Here is a 27,301-nt window from a genome sequence, read left to right on the forward strand (position 1 = left end):
AGAATATTGCACAGGCAATGATTGTCATTTTGTAAAATATGCGGGGATGTATTGGCCATTTGAAAATTTCATTAAATGGTCACTGTTCATTATGGTTGGAAAAAAAAAACATTTTTTATAGAAGCATAGTAGACCTTGTTTGTACTTTTATATGATTTTCTGCTGTCATTGACAATAGTTTTTTAAATAAGCACTTTTTTTTTAATTTTATTTTACGAAACACATGTGATGTTCCAAATTTTTTTATAAGCTATTTTTTTATAAAAGCACCACAACTCCAAATTAGCCATAATGTCTAAAATAGACAGGAATTTTCCTGCTTTTATCCTTCTGTACGGTTCATGAGCAAGCTATCAAGCTTATATATTAGCTCTCATTGGCTCATTTTATCAGGAAAGTGGTTTCGGTACTCTTCTTTTCACTTCTGCAGTTTCTTTCTTAATTTTGTCCTTAAATTATCGATACAACAGCTAGAAAGTAAGAGACTGCATACATTCAAAGTAGTGTGTAGAAATCAACCCACCGCTTTTTCGTATGCTATCTATCTTGGGAGGAGAAAATATTCACTCAATAGGATTTGGATCCCATCGGGATTGGGATCCAAATTGTAGAGATTCTAGAGATCCTCACATCTTAGTCATTCATCGTACATCATGTGATTAGAAATTATTTGATTTTTTAATTTAAAATTAAACACAAATAGTACATAACAAAAACTGACCGTACAATGTACAATGAATGGTTAAAATGTAAGAATTCCTAGGATCTCTACAAAAAGGCTTCGAAAAGGATCCTCATCCCACTCCATATACTTGGATAGTATAATTAGTAATTTAGTTATGTAATATTGAGACGTGTTGACTAATCCACAATCTAAATTACAATACAAGTAAACCAAAATTTAAGAGTTTTAAAGAAAAACTCACGGTACTGTTTTCTTTAAAGAAAAATCATATTTTAACATTAAAAAGTCGATCATGGTACTATTCACTTTACCCTTTATTTTGTCTTGATCATTAAAACTCAAAGTTTTCAAATTCTTTTCATTAGTTTTCCTCCCAAATTATAAGTGAAAAGGAAGTGGTCTGAGTAGAAATGCGAGTTGTGTGGTGGACTTTTTGGGTGTCTTGCTTCGAAAGTATCGAAGAATGTACATGTGATGTTGAGTGGAGAAGGATTTTCATGCAATAAAGATTAACTATACGGATATTTTATTTCAATCACTCACTCTTTTATAGAAAAGTTAACATCTAAAGCAATGAGTGATTAATTTATAAGTCTGCATTTCCGTTATATGTTAGTAATTTGATTTGTCGGACGAGAAATGTTAAGGAGATTATGATAAAAGTGAATTAGGACCCTAGTTGGACGAGAAATACTCAACAAAATTGAGTGATTCAAAAACAGAAATCATAGTTCTCGAAGAGAAGAAGAGAATGATACCTTGCAGGATGGCTAACTCGCCGTGGTTTGGCTGGAAAACACCTCGAAAGCCGCGGAGGTCGTCGGAAACTGGGTAAGATTCAAATAGATATAACTTCTTCAATACTCAACGAAATTGGGTGAAACAAAAAGGAAAGTTGTAGTAATCAGCGAGACGAAGAGATTGATGCCTTGCACGCCGGCCAACTCGTCGTGGTTTGGCCGGAAATTTCTTCGAAAAGGGCGGTGCTTGCTGGAAAAATTTGGAAAAGCAACTCCGAGCTATTTTCTGTGATTCACATGTATACATAACTTAAAAAAACCTTCGATCTAACCCTAAAACACAACTCAAGGATTTTGAGAAGCTTACCAACGTCGGAAAAACACGAAACACGTCGAAGAAAACGATGAACAGTGACACCATCACTGTTGGGGTTCCATGAAGGTTTGCTTGAGTTTTCCCGAGGTTCCTACGTCCAGTGATGTTGGTTTGGGGTTGCTGTTGCCTGTGTGACAAAATCGAGAAGAGAGGGAGAGATCAAAGAGGGAATACATAGGGAGGGAAAGGTCCAGGGGTGAGGGAAGAGAGTGGGGGAAATGAGAGAGAATAGAGAGATCAGGGGACAAAATCAGGGGATGGGCCCCTTGGGCACACTATTTAAGACCCAAAAATCATTATTTTAAACAAAAGAAACCCAACTAAAGTGAAAATACGAAAATACCATTTTGTTCCGTAAATCCCGGGCGGGTTGTTACACATACTGTCTTTAATGAATACGTAACACAATCTCTTTGATTTACTCATAAGGATTTCGGTGTCGTCACAATGCCTACAGTTCCAGGGGATCCACCAAAGCTGTAAACAGATCCTACTACTCTGCACAATTTTCGTGCCAAGGCTTTCAGCTTCCTATCCATTGCCGTAGTTTCCGGATTCTACCTGGTTTTTAAGCCCTCTATCTATCTCTACCTCTTCCTCCCCATCTCCATGTTTGTATACGACACATTACAATCTTCTTCTTCGTCATTGATTGCAAGTATCTTGCGAAAGTTTGTAACGTATTTCTACGTATTTGCAGGTGACTATACCATTAGGGATGTACGATAACCTACCTGTTTCAGTTTCCTTGCTGGCAAAGCATGGTTCGAATGGGTTCCTGCTCAATTTTTTCGAGACTCTTTACGACACTCTCAAAGAACACGTCGGGAAATTGTGAATGTTGACTACATGATTTTGAGTTGCAGATCTGATAATCTCTTCCTGATATATATGCCCTTGTAAGTTCTGCTAGTTTGGTATCTTGTGCTGTATTTTGAGAATAAACAACTGTAAAATAAAGTTGTTGGGCTTTTAGTAAAATTTTGTAAAAGTGCTTGTAAAAAAAAAAAAAATGGTATCTAAGTGTTTTGTAAAGTTTTAGATAAAATTGATGTGAATATGTTAAATGACTAAAAATGATATAACATTTAATGTGATATAATAATTGCCAAAGAGAATATTGCACGGGCAACTATTGTCATTTTGTAGAATATGCGGGGATATATTTGTCGTTTGAAAAATTCATTAAATAGTCACTATTCACTATGGTTAGAAAAAAAAAAAAAAAAAAAAATTTTAAGAAGCATAGTAGACCTTGTTTCTGCTTTTCTATGATTTTCTGTTGTCATTGACAATAGTTTTTAAAATAAGCACTTTTTTTTTATTTTACGAACCACACTTGATGTTCCAAATTTTTTTATAAGCTATTTTTCTATAAAAGCACCACAACTCCAAACTAGCCATAAGGTCTAAAATAGACAGGAATTTTCCTACTTTTATCCTTCTGTATGGTTCATGAGCAAGCTATCAAGCTTTATATTAGCTCTCATTCTCTCATTTTAACAGGAAAGTGGTTTCGGTACTCTCATTTTCACTTTTGTATTTTCTTTCTTAATTTTGTCCTTAAATTATCAATACAATGGCTAGAAAGTAGAGAGACTACATACATTCAACGAAGTGTGTAGAAATCAGCCCATCGCTTTTTCGTATGCTATCTATCTTGTGAGGAGAAGATATTCACTCCATAGGATTTGGATCCCATCCGGATTCAAATTTAAAGATTCTAGGGATCCTCATATCTTAGTCATTCATCGTACATCGTGAGGTCAGAAATTATTTGATTTTTTTTATTTAAAATTAAACACAAATAGTACATAACAAAAACTGACCACACAATATACGATGAACAGCTAAAATGTGAGAATTTCTAGGATCTCTACAAAAAGCTTCGAAAAGGATCCTTATCCCACTCCATATGCTTAGATAGTATAATTAGTAATTTAGTTACGTAATATTGAGACGTGTTTGTTGAGAGTTGTCCCACATCGGTGAGGGACGAGATTTGCTATGTGCTTATATGGTCTTGGGCTACTTCCCATATTACCAATTGGTTTTATGGTGGAACCTTAATTTAATCATGGTATCAGAGCAGACTCCACGTTACCCAGTTGTTATCCACGTGTAGGCTTGAAAATCCGCCACATGTGCGGGGACGTGTTGAGAGTTGTTCCACATCGGTGAGGGACAAGGTTTGCTATGTGCTTATATGGTCTTGGGTTACTTCCCATATTGCCAATTGGTTGTATGATGAAACCTCAATTTCATTAGTGTTGACTAATCCACAATCTAAATTACAACACAAATAAAACAATAAACCAAAATTTGCGAGTTTTAAAAAAAAACCTACAGTATTGTTTATTTTAACAAAAAACCACATGTTAAAACTAAAAAGTCAATTATGGTACTATTCACTTTACTTTTTATTTTATCATTATCGTTAAAACTCAAAGTTTTCAAGTCATTTTCATTAGTTTTCCTCCAAAATTATAAGTGGAAAGGAAGTGGTCTGAGTAGAAATGCGAGTTATGTGGTGGACCTTGTCGGTGTTTTGCTTCAAAAGTATTGAAAAATGTATATGTGATGTTGAGTGGAGAAGGATTTTTAAGCAATAAGGATTAACTATACGGATATTTTATTTCAATCACACATTATTTTATAGGAAAACTAATGAAAATGGCTTCAAAACTTTGAGTTTAACGATAAGAACAAAATAAAGGGTAACGTGAATAGTTCCATGATTGACTTTTTAGTGTAAAAATATGGTTTTTCGTTAAAGTGAACAATACCGCGGGCTTTTCATTAAAACTCCTTTTTTTTTTTTTGTTATTATAGAAAAGTTAACATGTAAAGCAATGAGTGATTAATTTATAAGTCTGCATTACCGTTATATGTTAGTAATTTGATTTTTCGGATGAGAAATATTAAGGAGACTCTGTTAAAAGTGAATTAGGATCCTAACTAGATCCTCTTTCTAGGGAATCGGATGATCAATTAATTGTGTCCGTTCATCGTATATCGTGCGATCATAAATCATTTTAAATTTTTTATATAAAATTATATGAACAATACCCAATAAAAACTGACTGCACAATATACACTGAACAGACATGATATATTGATCCTCTAGATCCCTACAAAGAGGATCTAGAGAGGATCCTTATCCTTCAAAAGTGGGACTCTCCACCACCTCATTTCTTTGACACAATTTCTATGCCAATATTATAAAATATTATACTAAAAATTGGTTGAGAGTTCACAAACGAAATAGGATCCTCTTCGGATTCTCTTTGTTGGGATCCGGATGATCAATTAATTGCATCCATTTATCGTACATAGTACGGTTAGAAATTATTTAAAATTAAATATAAATAATACTTAATAAAAACTGACCGCACAATATATAATAAACGAACATAATTAATTGATCTCTAGATTCTCACAAGAAGATCCAGATACGATCCTCATCCTTCACGAACTATCTCACTTTTATCTGAAAGCTATAGTCAACGATGAAGGTCGGTGAGGTAAAGAAGAGTGGGCCTGCTTCCCCATAGCGGTCTCTACTGACAACTGTGTTGTCGTGTGGGCGGCGTAGTTTCCAACCAAAACCCAATCGCCCTACTGATACTCGTGCAAAGCACGCGGTCCAGTCTCATAAGCTGGCTCCTGTACTCGTCGATCAATCCATCTACGGCTGGTTTAATATTTATGTTTGGGGCACAAAAATGGATATGGATTGAAATATATAAGTTAACCCTGCTCTAGTCTCATTAGTTACATTGTTGTCATATACTAATCTTGATAGATGGTAAACTAAGAGATTTATTCCGAACTCAGGATCCGAGACTCCTTATTTGGCCTTCAAGATTAAATTGGAATGGATAATATTCAAAGTATGTTGGAGAAAAAGATGAGAAAATTGTTTATTTTAATTTAAGACTCCCCATTCTTTAAAATTTTGCAGTAAAAATTTAACATTGAAGGATTGTCGCAAAAAAATTATTTTTGGGTTAAAAATTTTAGGTTTTAACCTAAGTGTTGGAGCTTAGAAAACATTGCAACTTCATTTTTCAACCTAAAGCGTTTTTGGGCAAATTCAATGAGATTTGCTACAAAATAAGCAAAATAATTTACGTTAGACAAATTCAATGACCATTTGTATCGATCCTCAATGTCTAAGGACCACAGTGAGGACTTAAGCAACCTCCAAAATTTCCACTTTGCCCTCACTGACTGAAGTGACACCTTATCAACAACAGATTTTTTTAAGGAATAATATATGTCCTTGCATTTGAATAGGATCATCGTATGATTGATGAGTGGAGAGCTATTCACTTCTGTCGTCAAGTGTGGAGCTGCTGCTGAGGCTGAGATTGTCTGAGACAGCAGTGGCAGAGAGAGATGGCGATTGACTCAGATCATGGAGCTTTCGTGGAGAAATTTCTTCTTCAACCGCCGTCTTCGTCACATGACCTTCCTCTGAGCAGCCTCACCTTGTTGGAAATTCAAATCAAAACAGGTTGCTATTGTTGAAAATCAATGTCAAAGTTAGGCATGGAAAGTTAGGCAATGTTAGGTATGGTTGAATAAAAATTATTAGGTGCAATTAATGTGTTTTGTGTGGTAATAAATAATCTTAGTTTAATCATTTGGTTTGCTATAAATACCTAAGTTCTCAAGCATTGTAAATCATCCCATCCTAATCCCACTTCCAATTGTGAAGAAGCTTGTAAGCTTTCTTATTCCAACAGTTTGTAAACCTTTTTCATATATCAAAGTCCAAGTGTTTTGCCAAAACTTGTTGCTTCCCTCCTTTCTCTATTTCTTTCTTTGTCCAATTTTATTTGAGAGTGCAAAGTGAAAGAGGTGTGATAGAGTTTGTAAACTTATCACCCACATATTTGGTATTGAGTTAGTAAACTGTCAAATACCAACAATTGGTATCAGAGCCAGAATACCATTCTGGCAGGTGCAGCCGTTATGGCGTCCAACTTAGTGCAACTCCAAGTTCCCACATTGAAGAAAGAAAATTATGAAGGATGGTGCATCCAATTCAAAGCATTGTTTGGATCACAGGAGCTATGGGAAGTTGTCAGTAGTGGGTATGTTGTACCCACTGCCGAGCAAGAAGCCGTATATACTGCGGATCAAAGGAACACTCTCAAGGACTTACGAAAGAAGGACCAAAAGGCGCTGTATCTTCTATACCAGGGTTTGGAAGATTCAACGTTCGAGAAGGTTGCAGAAGCAACAACGAGCAAGCAAGTATGGGATACACTCAGTACAATCTACAAAGGAGTAGATCGAGTCAAGAAAGTGAGGTTACAATCACTTCGAGCAGATTTTGAAACTGCTCATATGAATGAAGGGGAGAGCATCTCCGACTATCACTCAAGGCTCATTGTGATAGTAAATCAGATGAGGAGAAATGGCGAGAGACTCGATGAAGTACGAGTTGTGGAGAAGATACTCCGGTCACTCACATCTAAGTTTGAGCATGTGGTGACTGCCATTGAGGAATCCAAGGATTTGGAGGTGATGAGCGCAGAAGAGCTACTAGGATCCCTCCTAGTTCACGAGCAACGCATTCAGAAGAATGCAAGCCCCACAACGCTAGAGCAAGCTTTGGAGTCAAAGTTGAATATTGACAAACCAAATAAAGGTCGTGGGCAGTGGAACACACGTCGTGGGAGCTCATCCAACCGTAGCCGAGGACGAGCCCGAGGAAGAGGTCGAGGCTATGCATAAAATCAAGGTCAGTCTCAGGAGTGGAGATCTACTCGAGGAAAGGCGCATATCCAGTGTCACAACTGTAAGCAATATGGACATTATGCCAATGAATGTTCACATAAAAATGGTGAGCATGTCAACATGGCAGAATCAAGTGGAAATACTGATGAAGAACTTACAGTCTTACTAGCACACCATGATTCCAGAAGCCAACAAGATGTTTGGTATTTGGACTCTGGTGCAAGCAATCACATGTGTGGAAAGAAGGAGTTTTTTGCCGAACTCAAAGAAGGGGCCTATGGATCTGTAAGTCTTGGTGACTCCTCAAAGTTGCCAGTTGAAGGCAAAGGGAAGATCAAGATCATCCAGAAGGATGGAAGAGAAGAATACATCTCCGATACCTACTACATACCAGGTATGAAGAGCAACATTCTGAGCATTGGTCAACTGCTCCAGAAAGGGTACATTATACATATGGAGAACATGCTTCTCACTCTCAGGAATGCAAGGAGAAAGCTTATTGCACGTGTTCGAATGTCAAAGAACCGGATGTTTCCGTTGAATTTGAACACAAAGATTGGAAGCTGCAACATCGGTGTAATGGAAGATGAGTCATGGAAATGGCATCTTCGATTTGGCCATCTTAATTTCAATGGCCTAAAGTTGCTGTCAAGTGGAGGAATGGTTCGTGGTCTACCCCAGATTGAAGCCACACGCCAAGTATGTGAAGGTTGTGTGCTTGGCAAGCAAGCACGACTATCGTTCCCTGTTGGTGATACATGGAGAGCAAAGGCACCACTGCAGTTGGTGCACACAGATATATGTGGTCCATTGGATCCCATGTCTTATGGAGGTAATAGGTATTTTATTACCTTCATTGATGATTTCAGTAGAAAGACTTGGGTCTATTTTCTCAAGGAGAAGTCAGCTGCCCTAAAAATTTTCAAGGAGTTCAAGGCACTCATAGAGGCAGAAAGTAACCACAAGCTTGTGGCTGTGAGATCAGATAGAGGTGGAGAGTACACCTCCAATGCTTTCCAAGCATACTGCAAGGAGCAAGGAATTAGGCATCAACTTACTGCTGCCTATACCCCACAGCAAAATGGGATAGCCGAAAGAAAGAATCGAACCATCCTTGACATGACAAGGTTCATGCTTAAGGAGAAGAATTTGCCAAAAGAGTTATGGGCAGAAGCTGTAGCTTGTTCGATTTATTTGTTGAATCGATGTCCAACAAAGAGTGTCAAGAGGATGACACCACAAGAGGCTTGGAGTGGATACAAGCCGAATGTTACACACCTAAGAATTTTTGGGTGTGTTGCATATGCTCAAGTTCCAGAAGCCAAGAGGAGGAAACTTGATGATAGAGGTGAGAAGTGCGTGTTTGTGGGCTATAGTGAAGAGTCCAAGGCATACAAGCTCTACAACCCACTAACTGGCAAACTAGTGGTTAGTAGAGATGTCATCTTCAGTGAGGAAGAGACATGGACGTGGAACAACAAAGAAGTCAGTAAAGAGAAGATCGTCTCCACTGATTTTGAAGAACCAAAAGTTGTACCACCGATTGAGCAACAGCCTGCTCAAACAATCACAACAACTCCAGTGCACAGAATTGCAAGGAGTGGTCCTACATCTAGTGAGGAAAGCAGCTCCTCAACTCCAGTGAGGTTAAGGAGTCTCACAGAGATTTATGGACAAGAAGAAGAAGAAGAAACCAACCTTTTCTGCTTGTATGCAGACCACGAGCCTTTCTCATTCAATGAAGCTGTGGAAGAAGATTGTTGGAAGAAAGCCATGGAAGAAGAGATCCATGCCATCGAGCAGAATGACACTTGGGAGCTGACAAAGCTCCCACCAAATCAGAAGGCTATTGGTGTCAAGTGGGTTTACAAGATCAAACGCACTGCAGATGGGAGTGTGGATCGATACAAATCAAGGCTTGTAGCAAAGGGCTACAAACAGAAGTATGGAGTGGACTATGATGAAGTCTATGCTCCAGTTGCGAGACTTGACACGGTAAGATTGCTAATCTCTCTTGCCGCACATCATAAATGGAAAATTTATCAACTAGATGTCAAGTCAGCCTTCCTTAATGGAGTACTTGAGGAAGAAGTGTACGTGGAACAACCGGAAGGCTTCCAAGTACAAGGAGAAGAAGATAAGGTGTATCGTTTGAAGAAGGCTTTGTACGGCCTCAAGCAAGCACCACGAGCTTGGAACTCAAGGATCGACAACTACCTTCACCAAAATGGATTTCAGAAATGTCCATACGAGCATTCAGTTTACATGAAGAATGGTGAAAAAGGGGAGTTCTTAATTATTTGTCTCTATGTAGATGATTTATTGTTTACAGGAAACAATGAGGCAATGTTCCATGAGTTCAAGCAATCCATGTTCAGTGAATTCGAGATGACTGACAATGAATTAATGTCATACTTTCTTGGCATAGAAGTAAAGCAAGAAAGTGATGGTATCTACATCTCTCAACAAAGGTACATGAGAGACATATTGAAGAAGTTCAATATGGACAAGTGCAACACTGTCAATACCCCAGTCGCAACTGGATTGAAGCTGTCCAAAGGAGGAGAGGGTGAGTTTGTAAACTCAACAGTGTACAAAAGCCTCGTTGGAAGCCTAAGGTACCTTACAATCACAAGACCTGATATAGTTTATGGTGTTGGACTCGTGAGTCGATACATGGAAACACCAAGGGAGTCTCATTGGCTGGCCGCCAAGAGAATTTTGAGGTACATAAGAGGTACTCTAAACTATGGTCTATTTTATAATTTTGGTGAAGATGCAAAATTATTTGGTTATTCAGATAGTGATTGGGGAGGTGACCAAGATGAAAGGAAAAGCACAACTGGCTATGTGTTTTTTCTAGGATCAACAGCTTTCTCATGGACTTCAAAGAAGCAATCAATTGTTGCTTTGTCATCATGTGAAGCCGAGTATGTTGTTGTAGCCTCAACCGTGTGTGAGGCAATTTGGTTAAGAAATCTGTTGAAGTCAGTGTGTCATCCACAAGTGGAATCGACTGTGATTCACGTAGATAACGTGTCTGCAATCAAACTTGCAAAGAATCCTGTTCAACATGGAAGGAGCAAGCACATTGATACCAGGTTCCATTTTCTAAGGGACCATGTGAAGCAAAAGACAATTGAACTTGTCTACTGTCACACCAAGGAACAAGTGGCAGACATCTTCACAAAGCCATTGCCAATTGAAACATTTCGGCTACTGCGTGAAATGCTAGGAATGAAGGCGTTTTGATTTGAGGAGGTGTGTTGGAAATTCAAATCAAAACAGGTTGCTATTGTTGAAAATCAATGTCAAAGTTAGGCATGAAAAGTTAGGCAATGTTAGGTATGGTTGAATAAAAATTATTAGGTGCAATTAATGTGTTTTGTGTGGTAATAAATAATCTTAGTTTAATCATTTGGTTTGCTATAAATACCTAAGTTCTCAAGCATTGTAAATCATCCCATCCTAATCCCACTTCCAATTGTGAAGAAGCTTGTAAGCTTTCTTATTCCAACAGTTTGTAAACCTTTTTCATATATCAAAGTCCAAGTGTTTTGCCAAAGCTTGTTGCTTCCCTCCTTTCTCTATTTCTTTCTTTGTCCAATTTTATTTGAGAGTGCAAAGTGAAAGAGGTGTGATAGAGTTTGTAAACTTATCACCCACATATTTTGGTATTGAGTTAGTAAACTGTCAAATACCAACACACCTTTGCTGTTAAAGACATGTGGGAGCTACTCTCTTAAATTTTCCTCAATTATATCACTCTTCTATTTGGTGGATGCTTTAAATTTTGTAGTGTTATACTTAAAGTTCATATACTTCTGTGCTTGTTTACGGATTTCGGATTTGGGTTGAATAAGTTGTCTTCAAGAACCCAATTTTGTGTGTTGTTTCTGTGATTGGGCGTTTCTTCATTTGAGAATGACTAAAAGCACTTTCAGCGAAAAAAAGTTCATTTTTTTTTTTTTTTGGGTTCTGAAGCACTTGAATTTTTAATGAAACTTTGTCGTGGATTTGCTTCTACTAAAATACTTCCTACAAAAGCACTTATGATGAGAAGTGCTTTTCAGAGAAGCGTTTAAATAAATCTTCCTGCCTTATCTGGTTTTATGCGTGCTTGTGGAACCATGATGATCAACTTCAGGGTGTTGAAATGTGCAGTTTTTTTCATGTGTGTGTGTGTGTAAAAGCCAAAACATTTTTGTGCTCACTGAAATTTGAACTTGGAGGCAGATTTGATGTGGCTGGACGTGTGACTGGGTTTGGGAATCCTGATTGGGCGAGGACTCACCCGGCTGCTGAATCAACAGCTCCGGCTGTTTCGGCAATATTGAATGGAGGTGCCACAAGTATTGGTATAACTGTCATGGATGAAATGGCATGCTGGTTAGTGCAAAGAGGCCTTGTCTTACTTCACATGCTTAAACTTGCATTACTGTTTTGTTTGCAAAAATTTTGACAACTGATTGATCGCTACAAGTCTCTTTTCATGGTAAAAGTATTTATATAATGATTTTGTACATTCGAAAATCACTCGACAGAAAACGAACTTGAATTTTGCATTGTGTTGTTGGCAGTATGAATGGAGAGAACAAGCATTACGGCACACCCAGAAATCCGTGCGCACCAGATAGGGTGCCTGGAGGCTCTTCTAGCGGTTCTGCTGTTGTCGTAGCTGCAGGCCTCGCAGATTTTTCCTTAGGTAAGTTATTCCTTGCGTGCTTTTGTTGCTTTGTTGCTTCTTTATGTTGAAGCAGAAGACCCTCACTTTTTCAGGAACCGATACTGGAGGAAGTGTAAGAGTACCTGCTTCGCATTGTGGAATTTTTGGGTTTCGGCCATCTCATGGTGTCATTTCTACTTCTGGAGTTACTCCTCTGGCACAAAGTTTCGATACAGTGGGTGAGAAATCAATGACATTTTATATTGCAGACTGGCTTTGGAAATAGATTTCTGGTTGTGACAAAAAAAAGGTCATGTTTCGGCTTTTTTCCCTTGATTTTATGTAACAGGAAACATCTCTCTTTACTTCTGGAAAGTAGCTAACTTCTTCCGCTTCAATGATTCATATGCCATCCATGCATTCTGCATCTTTGTTGATTATTACTCGTGGCACTTCTGTGTTTAAGTTTTTCTGCATTTGGACATATAGTACTTCGAAAGATTTCCCTATGCGAATGATCTATCTAGCACTCTAAGCAATCGGAAACCATCCTTTTGACACTAACTTCTGATATAGGATGGTTTGCAAGGAATCCTGCGATTTTGAATAGAGTTGGACGAGTGCTACTCCAATTACCTGATACGGGTCCTGTCGTACCCACTCAGTTAATCATCGCAGAAGACTGTTTCCAGATTTCAAGTGTTCCAAGCAGTCGAGTGAAACAAGCACTTGTTGACTCAGTTGAGAAGTTATTTGGGGGTAAGTGATTTGACCGTACTCATCTGTTTCATCTATCGCTGTAAGTATTTTGATTGACATGAATCAAGTCCAATTTATAAGTCCCCCGCGTTTTAAGACACAAATGGGCCATTAAGTTCAATAGACAGATTAATTATTACCTGAAAATCATTCACTTAATTAAATTAGGTCTCCTGCTGAGATGGGGACAAGCTCATAACATGAAAAGAAGAAACTCACTCGTTATATCTGCAAATGCAGGTCATGTTATAAAACATGCTAACCTCGGGGACGTTGTCAAGGACAAAGTTCCAAGCTTGAACTCTTTCTTGGATAAAGGAAATCCAAGTGAAGAGTACATTATACCGTCATTGGCAGCCCTATCAACCGCCTTTCATCTTCTTGCAAGGTGCTGATTTGGTGAACTTGAATATGAGTGTAATAATTTCTGCATCTTCATCTTGATTAACAAAAATTAAATTTGTCGTTCATAATGAATTCCAAATTTATTATTTGGTTGATTGAATAGGTATGAATTCAAGAGCAACCATGGTGAATGGGTTAGTACAGTCAGACCTGACTTAGGTCCCGGGATAGCAGAACGTGTATGGGCAATTGTTCGGTCAACAGATGAAAATGTCGATGTTTGTCACTCTGTGATGACTGAACTGCGTGTTGCTCTTACTAACCTTCTTGGGGTACTCTCTCTCTCTCTCCCTCTCATCTTTGCACACGCCAAAGTACATTTTAGGAATCCGTCACTTCATATGAAATGAGTTCATTTTGTTAGAGTAGAGAGACTGACAAACTGTTATTTGTTAGCATCTTCCTTCCTTTGCTCTTAAAACGAAACTTTTAGCAGAGGAAATGGATGATACATACTGTCTCTAATGAATACGTAACACAATCTCTTTGATTTACTCATCAGGATTTCGGTGTCCTCGCAATGCCTACAGTTCCAGAGGATCCACCAAAGCTGCAAACAGATCCTACTACATTGGACGGTTTTCGTGCCAGGGCTTTCAGCTTCCTATCCATTGCTGTAGTTTCCGGATTCTGCCAGGTTTTTAAGCCCTCATCTATCTCTACCTCTCCATGTTTGTATACGACATGTTACGATCTTTTTCTTGTGAAAGTTTGTAACTTAATTCTACGTATTTGCAGGTGAGTATACCACTAGGGATGTGCGATAACCTACCTGTTTCAGTTTCCTTGCTGGCAAAGCATGGTTCAGATGGGTTCCTGCTCAATCTTGTCGAGACTCTTTACGACACTCTCAAAGAACATGTCGGGAAGCTGTGAATGTTGACTACAAGATTTTGAGTTGCAGATTCTGATAATCTTTTTCCTAATATATGTGCTTGTAAGTTCTGCTAGTTTGGTATTGTTATGTTTTAAAAAAAAAAAAACGGTTTCTGCTTGAGAATAAACAGCTGTAAAATAAAGTTGTTGAACGTTTGATAAGTTTTTATTGTAAAAGTGCTTGTAAAAAAAAAAAAAAAACTGTATATGAGTGTTTTGTAAACTTTTATATAAAATTGATGTGAATATGTTAAATACTAGATAAGACATTTAATGTGATACAATAATTATCAAAAGGAATACTGCACGGGCAACGATTGTTATTTTGTAAAATATGCAGGGGTATACTTCGTAATTTGAAAATTTTATTAAATGTCCACTGTTCACTATGCTTAGAAATTTTTAGAAGCATAGTAGACCTTGCTTTTCTTTGCATTTTTGTTGTCATTGACAACAGTTTTCAAATTTTTTTTTTTTTTCTTTTTTTAACCAAACACATTTGATGTTCCAAATTTTTTTCATAAGCTCATTTTTATAAAGGCACCACAACTGCCAAATCACTCATAAGGTTTAAAATAGACAGGAATTTTCGTGCTTTTATCCTTGTGTATGGTCCATGGGCAAGCTATCAAGCTTATATATTAGCTTTCATTGTGGAGGAAATTGCAGCAATGGTCCCTCAACTAAAAATTCATTACCATTGATCCCTAAACTCATCAAAACGTGCATATATGGTCTTTTTTGTCAACTCCGTTAGAACTTTAGTCAAAATGAGTCATGTGTCATGCACGTGAGGCTAAATTAAGGAGTAAATATAAAAATCAAATAAGAAAAGTTGTATCAATGGTCCCTCAACTTTAATCCAACTACGGAAACGGTCCCTTAGCTTTAATTCAATTAGAGCAATGATTCCTCAATTTTAACGCAATGGTTCTAACATAACTCATTTTGACAGAGTTCTGATAGAAGTTGATGAAAATGACCATAGCTACACGTTTTGATGAGTTGAGAGACCAATGTGAATAGATTTTTGGTTGAAGGAATATTGCTCTAATTTGGTTAAGGTTGAAAGACCATTGCTACAATTTATTCTTCATTGTCGCATTCTAACAAAAATGTGGTTTCCGTACTCTCCTTTTCACCTCCTATATTTTCTTAAATTATCGATACAACGGCTAGAAAGTAAAGAGATTGCATATGTCCAAATGAGAGTAGAAATCACTCCACCGCTTTTCGTATACTATCTATCTTATGAGGAGAAAATACCCACTCCATATACTTGGATAGTATAAGGGTGACTTTGAATGTGGTCCCTATTTATTAACGTTCTTTAATTGAAACCTGTTGGTTTTTAGTTTTTGATTGAAGTCCCTGAAATTAATACAATAATTCATTTCTATGTAGGTTATTATAATTACTTATATTAATGAGATTTTAAATAAAATCCATGATTTGTGGGATTGAAAATTTAAAAAAAAAAATTATACTTAAATAAAAAAGTATAATTTATCTTAATGACATGATTTTTCATTAAGATAAACTATATTTAAATAAAACCCACGATTTGTCATTACTTATATTAATGACATTTTACATACAAAAATTTGGTAGCCTTTATATGGTACCTTTTTGACACATTCCGACTCAGAATATCCACGTAGACACCCGAATCGCGATGTGCTAGCCAACACTCAGAAGGTGACAAAGATATAATGTGTAATAATATGGAAAATATGAATAAATTAAAACCTAAAAGTGATCAATTTAGACTGCGCAGTGAGCGGGATTGAACTCATATCAAGTGATGTTAAAGCATAGATAAATTGCAGTAAAAGAAGAGTAATGATGACATTTATACCAAAAGAAGAAGTCTCCTTCATAACAACTTTTACCAACAATCCTCTGTAAAACTTAAGAAGGCTGAGAGTTTCACTTCAATTGCATACCCATCAAAACTGGGATGCATGTATTTATAATCATCTAAAGGTTACAGCATGGGTTTGAAAACCCTAGATACAAGGAAGTTTTGAAAGTTTAAAAATACAAAAAGAAAGCTATAAGGATTACATGCGCAGGTTAGATTACATCAGATATTTGAAAACAAATCCTATAAACTAGGAATGGCTGAAAGGATAAGAGTTTGAATCAAATTCTTGAAGATGCGGTGCTAATAGCTTAACGTTGACTTCGTCTAACATCCTCGTCATCAGGAAATTTCTGCCACTAAAATTCCTGAAGGGAGGAAAAACAAGAGTAAGTGGGCCTGAAAAATAAAGTTTTGTAAATCATTTTCGAAAATGTGTAACCCCTCGCTATAAATCGTTTTTCGTTAATGGTATCTGCGGCTTTTCTTATCAAAGGAGCACAAATATAGATTGCAGTGTTATTACACTGAACCAGGTTTTGGTGCTTCTGGTCATTTTATTGGTTGTGTTGTTTCTCAGTTTATATCCCTCAGAAACGCCGTCACTGTTTTCATGCCTTCCAGTTGGTTAACTTTGTTTCTTAATTAGGTTTCTTAAGTGACATATTTGACGTGCCAAGGTTTTGGAAGTCCCACAAGTATCTTCAGCCAAACCGTTGGCTCCAAAGTTGGTTGACAAGGGAAATCCAAGCTCTGATGCAGGTCCAATTAGCTAAATCATAAAATTGTGCATGTGGTCTTTCTTTATAGTTAACCGGGTGAATCTTTATAGCTAACTTTCTTCTTTTGCCGCTTGTAGGAGGTAGATGTTGACATCGTCATGCACATACATGGCATGATTAATTCATCCCTGACGAGGTGATATGTGTTACTCCCTAGATCTTCAATTGAAAAATCGAATAACGTTCCAAAGTTTAGTTCCCATCTTTTGAGTTCTTTAGGACAATAAATGAGAAAGAACAACATTGAAGTGCTTGCAAACGTGCCAAATTTCAATGAACTCTTTGTCTGAACTTTTACCTGAACCATGCATTTTGAAGGGATGAACACAAAGGTTGAACGACAGCACCTGAAGAAAAACAAAGAGAATTTCAAGAATCAACCCCTGATGCAGCAGGGCCTTTCCTGGCAGCAAGAACCAATCGGTTTGAACATTGAAGCATACGATGCTGTGTGCATGCAACGCTTAGGTTGGAGTGCTCCGCGAGTGACTGCAGAGCCAGCAGAGGGGGAACTCGCCGAGCACAGACCTGTGATCCCTTATATGTACATATTTTATGATTCCGACTGCAGCGAATGAAAGTTCGTCTACATGTGTATGGAACTGCCACTTGAAATTTTGTTCCCAGTGATAATACATCGTGTACTTGCGTTGAATCCATAAGCTAAGAAATTCACAATATTCTCATAGAATATGTTTTTTTTTTTAGGATTTTGACTAAAATAGTCTCTGAGTTCGGCAAAACTCCTCACTTTGATTCTGACAATGAAAATCGATAAAAATGGTCCTTGAATTGTCCTTCTTTTTAAGAGTATTTTGTCAAATCAATCCTTCTACTTAACGAAGATATTGACATATTTTTTAAGGAATAAGTAAAATAATTAATAGTGAACGTGTATAGATTCTCAAAGTCTCCATGGTGAGGACTTAAGTAACCTCCAGAATTTCCACTTTGCCCTCACTGACTGAAGTGACCACCTTATCAACAACAGATTTTTTTATGGAATAATTCTGTCCTTGCATTTTAATAGGATCATCGTATGATTGATGAGTGGAGAGCTATTCACTTCTGTCGTCAAAAGTGGAGCTGCTGCTGAGGCTTATATTGTCTGAGACAGCAGTGGCAGAGAGAGATGGCGACAGACTCAGATCATGGAGCTTTCGTGGAGAAATTCCTTCTCCGACCGCCGTCTTCATCACATGACCTTCCTCTGAGCGGCCTCACCTTTGCTGTTAAAGACATGTGAGAGCTACTCTCTTAAATTTTCCTCAATTATATCACTCTTCTATTTGGTGGATGCTTTAAATTTTTTAGTGTTATACTTAAAATTCATATGCTTTTGTGCTTATTTGCGGATTTCGGATTTGGGTTCAATCAGTTCTCTCCAAGAACCCAATTTTGTGTGATGTTTCTGTGATTGGGCGTTTCTTCATTTGAGAATGACAAAAGGCACTTTCAGCAAAAAAAGTTCAAATGTTTTTTTTTTCTGAAGCACTTGAATTTTTAATAAAACTTTGTGGTAGATTTACTTCTACTAAAGTAAAAATACTCCCAGCAAAAGCACTTATGATGAGAAGTGCTTTTTCAGAGAAGCGTTTTAATAAATATTCCTGCTTTGTGTGGTTTTATGTGTGCTTGTGGAACCATTATGATGAACTTCAGGGTGTTGAATTGTGCAATTTTTTTCATGTGTGCGTGTGTAAAAGCCAAAACATTTTTGAGTTCACTGAAATTTGAACTTGGAGGCAGATTTGATGTGGCTGGACGTGTGACTGGGTTTGGGAATCCTGATTGGGCGAGGACTCACCCGGCTGCTGAATCAACAGCTCCGGCTGTTTCGGCAATATTGAGTGGAGGTGCGACTAGTATTGGTAAAATGGCATACTGGTTAGTGCAAAGAGGCCTTGTCTTACTTCACATGCTTAAACTTGCATTACTGTTTTGTTTGCAAAAATTTTGACAACTGATTGATCACTACAAGTTTCTTTTCACGGTAAAAGTATTTAAACAATGATTTTGTGCATTCGAAAATAACTAGACAGAAAAAGCCCTTGAATTCCGCATTGTGTTGTTGGCAGTATAAATGGAGAGAACAAGCATTATGGCACACCCAGAAATCCGTGCGCACCAGATAGGGTGCCTGGAGGCTCTTCTAGCGGTTCTGCTGTTGCGGTAGCTGTAGGCCTCGCAGATTTTTCCTTAGGTAAGTTATTCCTTGTGTGCTTTTGTTGTTTTCTTGCTTCTTTATGTTGAAGAACAAGACCCTCACTTTTTCAGGAACCGATACTGGAGGAAGTGTAAGAGTTCCTGCTTCGTATTGTGGAATTTTTGGGTTTCGGCCATCTCATGTGTCATTTCTACTTCTGGAGTTACTCCTCTGGCACAAAGTTTCGATACAGTGGGTGAGAAATCAATGACATTTTATATTGCAGACTGGCTTAGGAATTTGATTTCTGGTTGTGCCAAAAAAGTCATGTTTCGGTTTTCCCTCAATTTTATATAACAGGAAATCTCTATTTCTGTTTCTAGAAAGTAGCTAACTTCTTCCGCTTTAATGATTCATATGCCATCCATGCATTCTGCATTTTTATTGATTATTACTTGTGATACTTCTGTGTTTAAGTTTTTCTGCAATTGGAAATATAGTACTTCGAAAGCTTTACCTATGTGAATGATCTATCTAGCGCTCTAAGCAATCGGAAACTATCCTTTTGACACTAACTTCTGATATAGGATGGCTTGCAAGGGATCCTGCGATTTTGAATAGAGTTGGACGAGTGTTACTCCAATTGCCTGATACGGGTCCTGTCGTACCCACTCGGTTAATCATCGCAGAAGACTGTTTCCATCTTTCAAGCGTTCCACGCAGTCGAGTGAAACAAGTACTTGTTGACTCAGTTGAGAAGTTATTTGGGGGTACGTGATTGACTGTATTCATCTGTTTCATCTCTCGCTGTAAATATTTTGATTGACATGAATCGAGTCCAATTTATAATTCCCTCTCATTTTAAGACACAAATAAGCCATTAAATTCAGTAGACAAATTATTACCTGAAAATCATCATTCACTTAATTAAACTAGGTCTCCTGCTGAGATGGGGACAAGCTCATAACATGGAAAGATGAAGCTCACTCGTTATATCTGCAAATGCAGGTCATGTTATAAAACATGCTAACCTCGGGGACGTTGTCAAGGACAAAGTTCCAAGCTTGAACTCTTTCTTGGATAAAGAAAATCCAAGTGGAGCACATTATACCGTCATTGGCAGCCCTATCAACCGCCGATCGTCTACCTGAAAGGTGCTGATTTGGTGGACTTGAATATGAGTGTGATAAATTCTGCATCTTCATCGTGATTAACAAAAATTAAATTTGTCTTTCATAATGAATTCCAAATTTATTATTTGGTCGATAGAATAGGTATGAATTCAAGAGCAACCATGGGTGAATGGGTTAGGACAGTCAGACCTGAGTTAGGTCCCGGGATAGGAGAACGTATATGGGCAGTTGTTCGGTCAACAGATGAAAATGTCGATGTTTGTCACTCTGTGATGACTGAATTGCGTGCTGCTCTTACTGACATTCTCGGGGTACTCTCTCTCTCTCTCTCTCTCTCTCATTCTCATCTTTGACTAACTGTTATTTGTTAGCATCTTCCTTCCTTTTTCTCTTAATAACGAAACTTCTAGCAGAAGAAATGGATGATAAATACTGTCTCTAATGAATACGTAACACAATCTCTTTGATTTACTCATCAGGATTTCGGTGTCCTCGCAATGCCTACAGTTCCAGAGGATCCACCAAAGCTACAAACAGATCCTACTACTCTGCACAATTTTCGTGCCAGGGTTTTCAGCTTCCTATCCATTGCCGTAGTTTCCGGATTCTGCCAGGTTTTTAAGCCCTCTATCTATCTCTACCTCTCCCTCCCCCTCTCTATGTTTGTATACGACACATTACGATCTTTTTCTTCGTCAATTGTAATAACCCGTCCCGGGATTTACGTAAGAAAATGGGTATTTTTGTATTTTCACTAAGTTTGGGGGATACTTTCCTTTTTAAAATTGTTTTTGAGCCTTAATTGGTGAGCCCAAGGGCACCCCCTGTTTTTGTTCCCCGTTCCCTTTCCCTTTCCCTCTCTTTTCTTCTTTTTCTGAAAAGTCTTCTCTTCTCTCTTCTCTCTTTCTTCCTCCGTGTTCTCTCTTTTTCCCCCTCTGAGTGCTCTTTCCTCCGACAAGAACACACACACACACACCCATGCCCACACCTATAACTCTTTTCTAACCCCGTGGTTGTGTTTTGGACGTCAAACAACGAAGAAACCACCTCGGAGACATTTCTCTAGTTTTCCGGCGAGCACCGCACCTTTCGAGGAAATTTCCGGCCAAACCACTGCGAGTTGGCCGGCGTGCGAGGTATCAATCTCTTCGCCTCGCTGAGTACTACAACTTTCCTTTTTGTTTCACCTAATTTTATTGAGTATTGAAGAAGTTATACTCATTTGAATCTTACCCAGTTTCCGGCGGACACCCGTGGCTTCCAGGCTGTTTTCCGGCCAACTCCGACCACGATGACGAGAACCAAGGGTATATTTCGATTCCTTACCTTCGGGGCTTCAATTTGGTATATTGAATGACATGTTTTGGTTGAGTTTTGAGCTCCAACGGAGCTTGGGAATTCTCCGGCCGAAGTCCGGCCTTCCCTCTCCTTGGAATCCGGCGACCACCAAACCCAAAGGCCTTAGGGCCTTGGTTGCAGCCCAAACCCATTTACCCTTTTAATTGGGCCATTGGGCCGTGAGGTTTAAGCCTAAATCCAACCCACCTAAAACCTAAACCCATTTTCTGTTTTTACCCAAACCCAACCCATTTAAAACCCTAGCCCAAAACCCTAACCCAAAACCCATTTTCCGTTTTCCCAAATTCAATCGTTTGAGTAGAGTTTGACTAAATGTACCCTTTATGTGCTTAGGGGCGTTTAATTGTGGCGTTTCCGTCTTCGCTAGTGGCGTGGCTTTTCGATAGCGAAGTACTGTGAGTGGACCCCTTCTGAAAATGCATATTTTAATGGTAGAATTGCATACACAGAAAAGCATGACTTTACGATTATGTTTTATGAAACGTTTTGAGATAACATGCTTACTGAGGCTAGTTTGAATTATTACTATTTTTCCTATAACCCATGTTCTTATAGCATATCTGATGGATGACGATATGATATTTAGAACATGTTTAGAACACCTCTTTATAGTATAGATGATGGATGACTTTATACTATGAAGTTGATTTTCAATATATGTATGTTCACTGGTTTTGTACATTACCTAGTGGTCCTTTCCGCTACGGGACGTAGGGATAGATCCGGTCCGTCCCGGGCGACGGTTTGGTGTTGGCATAGGGCCTGAAGTGTGTTTTCCTCTGACTGTCTGCTCAGAGACGGGGAGCCGGCAAGGGGCCTGAAGTGCATTTTCCTCTGACTGTGTGCTCAGAGACGGAGAGCCGGCATGGGGCCTGAAGTGTTATATTGGACATTCACTAGTGATTACTATTTTATGCAAATGATGATTTGAGATCTTGCACGACATGCTAGGTTTCGGAAAACCTATGTTTATCATTATATATATGTGTTTTCATAAAACCTGGGGGTTAGTACGTTGATAACTGTTTCATTATATATATATCAACTTGGTCCACTCATGTTTGTTTTGCGCCCCCTTCAAGACTTAGAATCGAGGCATACAACCCCGACGTCCAGGCATTTCCGCATCGGCATCTTCTAGTCCTCTCGGTGTAGGACCCACTCCTTTGTTTCATTCAATTTTATATTATTTTCTTTTAGTATTCTAGATTAGAGGTGTGCTCTGAACACGGTCCTTATTTACATATTTATTATTCTTTTATATTTATAAACCTTATTTATCCCTTGTTTTCAGCATTTGCACTCAATAAATGGCTTTCGTCACCTTCGGGTGTCGACCAGCACGTGCCTATCCTGGTATTCGGGGAATATCGGGGTCGGGGCGTGTCATCAATGACTGCAAGTATCTCGCGAAAGTTTGTAACGTATTTCTATGTATTTGCAGGTGACTATACCACTAGGGATGTATGGTAACCTACCTGTTTCAGTTTCCTTGCTGGCAAAGCATGGTTCGGATGGGTTCCTGCTCAATCTTGTCGAGACTCTTTACGACACTCTCAAAGAATACGTCGGGAAGTTGTGAATGTTGACTACAAGATTTTCAGTTGCGGATCTGATAATCTCTTCCTAATATATATGTCCTTGTAAGTTCTGCTAGTTTGGTATTGTTATGCTTTTAAAAAAAATTGCTTCTGCTGTATTTTGAGAATAAACAGTTGTAAAATAAAGTTGTTGAGCGTTTGTTGAACTTTTATTGTAAAAGTGCTTGTAAAAAAAAAAAAAAAAGGTATATGAGTGGTTTGTAAACTTTTATATAAAATTGATGTGAATCTGTTAAATCACTAAAAAAAGATATAACATTTAATGTGATATAATAATTACCAAAGAGAATATTGCACGGGCAACGATTGTCATTTTGTAAAATATGCGGGGATATATTGGCCATTTGAAAATTTCATTAAATGGTCACTGTTCACTATGGTTAGAAATTTTTTTTTTAAAGAAGCATAGTAGACCTTGTTTCTGCTTTTCTATGATTTTCTGCTGTCATTGACAATAGTTTTTTAAATAAGCACTTTTTTTTATTTTTTTTATTTTTTTTTTTATTTTACGAAACACATTTGATGTTCCAAATTTTTTTATAAAAGCATCACAACTCCAAACTAGCCATAAGGTCTAAAATAGATAGGAATTTTCCTGCTTTTATCCTTCTATATGGTTCATGAGCAAGCTATCAAGCTTATATATTAGCTCTCATTGTCTCGTTTTATCAGGAAAGTGGTTTGGTACTCTCCTTTTCACTTCTGCATTTTCTTTCTTAATTTTGTCTTTAAATTATCAATACAACGGCTAAAAAGTAAGAGACTGTATACGTTCAAAGGAGTGTGTAGAAATCACCCCACCGCTTTTTCGTATGCTATCTATCTTGTGAAGAGAAAATATTCACTCCATAGGATTTGGATCCCATCCGGATTCAAATTGTAGAGATTCTAAGGATCCTTACATCTTAGTCATTCATCGTACATTGCGTCATAAAAAATTATTTGATTTTTTAATTTAAAATTAAACACAAATAGTACATAACAAAAACTGACCGTACAATGTACAATGAATGGTTAAAATGTAACAATTCCTAGAATTTCTACAAAAGGGCTTCGAAGAGGATCCTCATCTCACTCCATATACTTGGATAGTATAATTAGTAATTTAGTTATGTAATATTGAGACGTGTTGACTAATCCACAATCTAAATTACAATACAAATAAAAAAAAAAACCAAAATTTGAGAGTTTTAATGAAAAGATTACGGTACTGTTTATCGTTAAAACTCAAAGTTTTCAAACTCTTGTCATTAGTTTTCCTCCAAAATTATAAGTGAAAAGGAAGTGGTCTGAGTAGAAATGTGAGTTGTGTGGTGGACCTTTTGGGTGTTTTGCTTCGAAAGTATGGAAGAATGTACATGTGGTGTTGAGTGGAGAAGGATTTTCATGCAATAAAGATTAACTATACGGATATTTTATTTCAATCATTCACTATTTTATAGAAAAGTTAACATCTAAAGCAATGAGTGATTAATTTATAAGTCTGCATTCCCGTTATATGTTAGTAATTTGATTTGTCAGACGAGAAATATTAAGGAGATTTTGTTAAAAGTAAATTAGGATCCTAGTCAGATCCTCTTTGTGAGGATTCGAAGGATTAATCAATTGTGTCTGTTCATCGTACATCGTACGGTTATAAATTATGTAAAATTTTTATATCTAAAATTATATGAACAATAATCAATAAAAATTGACCGCACAATGTACACTGAGATTGATCGTGTAGATCCCCACAAAGAGGATCTGGAGAGGATCCTCATCCTTCAAAAGTGCGACTCTCCATCACCTCATTTCTTTGGCACAATTTCTATGCCAATATTATAAAATATTATACTAAAAATTGGCTGAGAGTTCACGAAGGAAATAGGATCCTTATAGTATATCGTACGGTTAGAAATTTTTTTAAAATTTTTATTTAAAATTAAATATAAATAGTATTTAATAAAAATTAACCGCATAATATACAATGAACGAATACGATTGATTGATCACTAGATTCCCACAAAAAAGATCCAGGGATGATCCTCGTCCCTCACGAACTATCTCACTTTTGTCTGAAAGCCATAGTCAACGATGAAGGTCGGTAAGGTAAAGAAGAGCGGGCGCTGCTTCCCCATAGCGGTCACTACTGACAAGTGACAACTGTGTTGTCGTCTGAGCGGCGTAGTTTCCAAACAAAACCCAAGCGCCCTACTTATACTCGTGCAAAGCACGCGGTCCAGTCTCATAAGCTGGCTCCTGTGCTCGTCGATCAATCAAAATCCATACGGCTGATTCAATATTTATGTTTGGTGCACAAAAATGGATATGGATTGAAATATATAAGTTAACCCTGCTCTAGTCTCATTATTTACGGTGTTGTGATATACTAATCTTGATAGATGGAAAAATGGAAATGAAAGTAAGAGCTCCTCCATTCACAACGGCGGTGGCTTCCTCCATTGACCTCTACACCTACGTCTCTCTTCGCTTTCCCACTCCCTCTGGTACTCTCCCTCAGTGAAAGCAAGAGCTCCTGGAAGTGATAATACGCTGTGCACTTGCGTTGAATCCATAAGCTAAGAAATTCACAATATTGTCGTCGAATTTTTTCTTTTTTTAGGCTTTTAGTCAAAATAGTTTTTGAGTTTGCAGAAATCCTTACTTTGGTCCTGATAGTGAAAATCAATGGAAGTTGTTCTTGAATTATCCTTCTTTTTAAGGGTATTTTGTCAAATCAACCCCTTAACAAGAATATTGAAAGACTTGTTACAAAATGAGCAAAATAATTTACGACAAATTCAATGACCGCTGTATGGATCTCAATGTCTAAGGACCACAGTCAGGACTTAAGCAACCTCCAGAATTTCCACTTTGCCCTCACTGACTGAAGTGACCACCTTATCAACAACAGATATTTTTAAGGAATAATTCTGTCCTTGCATTTAAATAGGATCATCGTATGATTGATGAGTGGAGAGCTATTCACTTCTGTCGTCAAATGTGGAGCTGCTGCTGAGGCTGATATTGTTTGAGACAGCAGTGGCAGAGAGAGATGGCGATAGACTCAGATCATGGAGCTTTCGTGGAGAAATTCCTTCTCCGACCGCCGTCTTCGTCACATGACCTTCCTCTGAGCGGCCTCACCTTTGCTGTTAAAGACATGTGAGAGCTACTCTCTTAAATTTTCCTCAATTATATCACTCTTCTATTTGGTGGATGCTTCAAATTTTGTAGTGTTATATTTAAAATTCATATGCTTTTGTGCTTATTTGCGAATTTCGGATTTGGGTTGAATCAGTTTTCTCCAAGAACCCAATTTCGTGTGTTGTTTCTGTGATTGGGCGTTTCTTCATTTGAGAATGACTAAAAGCACTTTCAGAAAGAAAGAAGAGTTCAAATGTTTTTTTATTTTTTATTTGTGCCTGAAGCACTTGAATTTTTAATGAAACTTTGTGGTGGATTTGCTTCTACTAAAGTTAAAATACTTCCAACAAAAGCACTTATGATGAGAAGTGTTTTTTCAGAGAAGCGTTTTAATAAATCTTCCTGCTTTGTGTGGTTTTATGCGTGCTTGTGGAACCATGATGATGAACTTCAGGGTGTTGAATTGTGCAATTTTTTTTTTTTTTTTTTCGTGTTGAATTGTGCAATTTTTTTTTTCGTGTAAAAGCCAAAACATTTTTGTATTCACTGAAATTTGAACTTGGAGGCAGATTTGATGTGGCTGGACGTGTGACTGGGTTTGGGAATCCTGATTGGGCGAGGACTCATCCGGCTGCTGAATCAACAGCTCCGGCTGTTTCGGCAATATTGAGTGGAGGTGCCACAAGTATTGGTATAACTGTCATGGATGAAATGGCATACTGGTTAGTGCAAAGAGGCTTAAACTTGCATTACTGTTTTGTTTGCAAAAATTTTGACAAATGATTGATCGCTACAAGTCTCTTTTCGTGGTAAAAGTATTCATATAATGATTTTGGACATCCGAAAATCACTCGACAGAAAACGCCCTTGAATTTTGCTTTGTGTTGTTGGCAGTATGAATGGAGAGAACAAGCATTATGGCACACCTAGAAATCCGTGCGCAGCAGATAGGGTGCCTGGAGGCTCTTCTAGCGGTTCTGCTGTTGCCGTAGCTGCAGGCCTCGCAGATTTTTCCTTAGGTAAGCTATTCCT

At 37.7% G+C, this 27,301-nt stretch overlaps 2 protein-coding genes, 1 long non-coding RNA gene and 2 pseudogenes across 5 annotated transcripts in view; 4 read left to right on the forward strand and 1 right to left on the reverse strand.

Moving 5' to 3' along the window:
• LOC137745267 (amidase 1-like) overlaps window positions 1-27,301 on the forward strand; it is a 33,688-nt gene that overhangs the window by 4,171 nt on the left and 2,216 nt on the right. Inside the window, exons 2-4 of one of the 2 annotated variants that reach the window (XM_088681322.1) lie at window positions 26,037-26,287; window positions 26,839-26,991; window positions 27,164-27,288. In XM_088681322.1, coding sequence (XP_088537448.1) covers window positions 26,178-26,287; window positions 26,839-26,991; window positions 27,164-27,288 — 388 coding nt within the window. In that variant the 5' untranslated portion in view covers window positions 26,037-26,177. The remainder of the gene's footprint in view (window positions 1-26,036; window positions 26,288-26,838; window positions 26,992-27,163; window positions 27,289-27,301) is intronic. The other variant, XM_088681323.1, reaches the window with a different exon arrangement.
• Window positions 6,095-11,795, reverse strand: LOC148692158 (uncharacterized). Its single transcript, XR_015954151.1, has 2 exons — window positions 11,262-11,795; window positions 6,095-6,294 (listed from the first exon to the last, which is right to left on the reverse strand). It is a non-coding gene; the product is annotated as an uncharacterized LOC148692158 (long non-coding RNA).
• Window positions 6,156-14,494, forward strand: LOC137745378 (amidase 1). The gene is made up of 10 exons (XM_068485326.2): window positions 6,156-6,294; window positions 11,262-11,279; window positions 11,789-11,941; window positions 12,133-12,257; window positions 12,332-12,457; window positions 12,795-12,977; window positions 13,218-13,365; window positions 13,486-13,654; window positions 13,885-14,019; window positions 14,121-14,494. Exons 1-10 carry the CDS (start codon window positions 6,203-6,205, stop codon window positions 14,256-14,258), a joined length of 1,287 nt encoding a protein of 428 aa, XP_068341427.2. The 5' UTR covers window positions 6,156-6,202; the 3' UTR covers window positions 14,259-14,494.
• Window positions 16,595-17,482, forward strand: LOC137745471 (uncharacterized; annotated as a pseudogene).
• On the forward strand, window positions 17,852-23,289 carry LOC137746146 (amidase 1-like; annotated as a pseudogene). The gene is made up of 9 exons (XR_015954150.1): window positions 17,852-18,146; window positions 18,654-18,791; window positions 18,983-19,107; window positions 19,182-19,306; window positions 19,638-19,820; window positions 20,059-20,204; window positions 20,325-20,494; window positions 20,663-20,797; window positions 22,987-23,289. The product of XR_015954150.1 is annotated as an amidase 1-like (transcript).

The sequence above is a fragment of the Pyrus communis genome, chromosome 12 (assembly GCF_041283825.1).
Source record: "Pyrus communis isolate YQ-2024b chromosome 12, ASM4128382v1, whole genome shotgun sequence".
NCBI classification, from domain to species: domain Eukaryota; kingdom Viridiplantae; phylum Streptophyta; class Magnoliopsida; order Rosales; family Rosaceae; genus Pyrus; species Pyrus communis.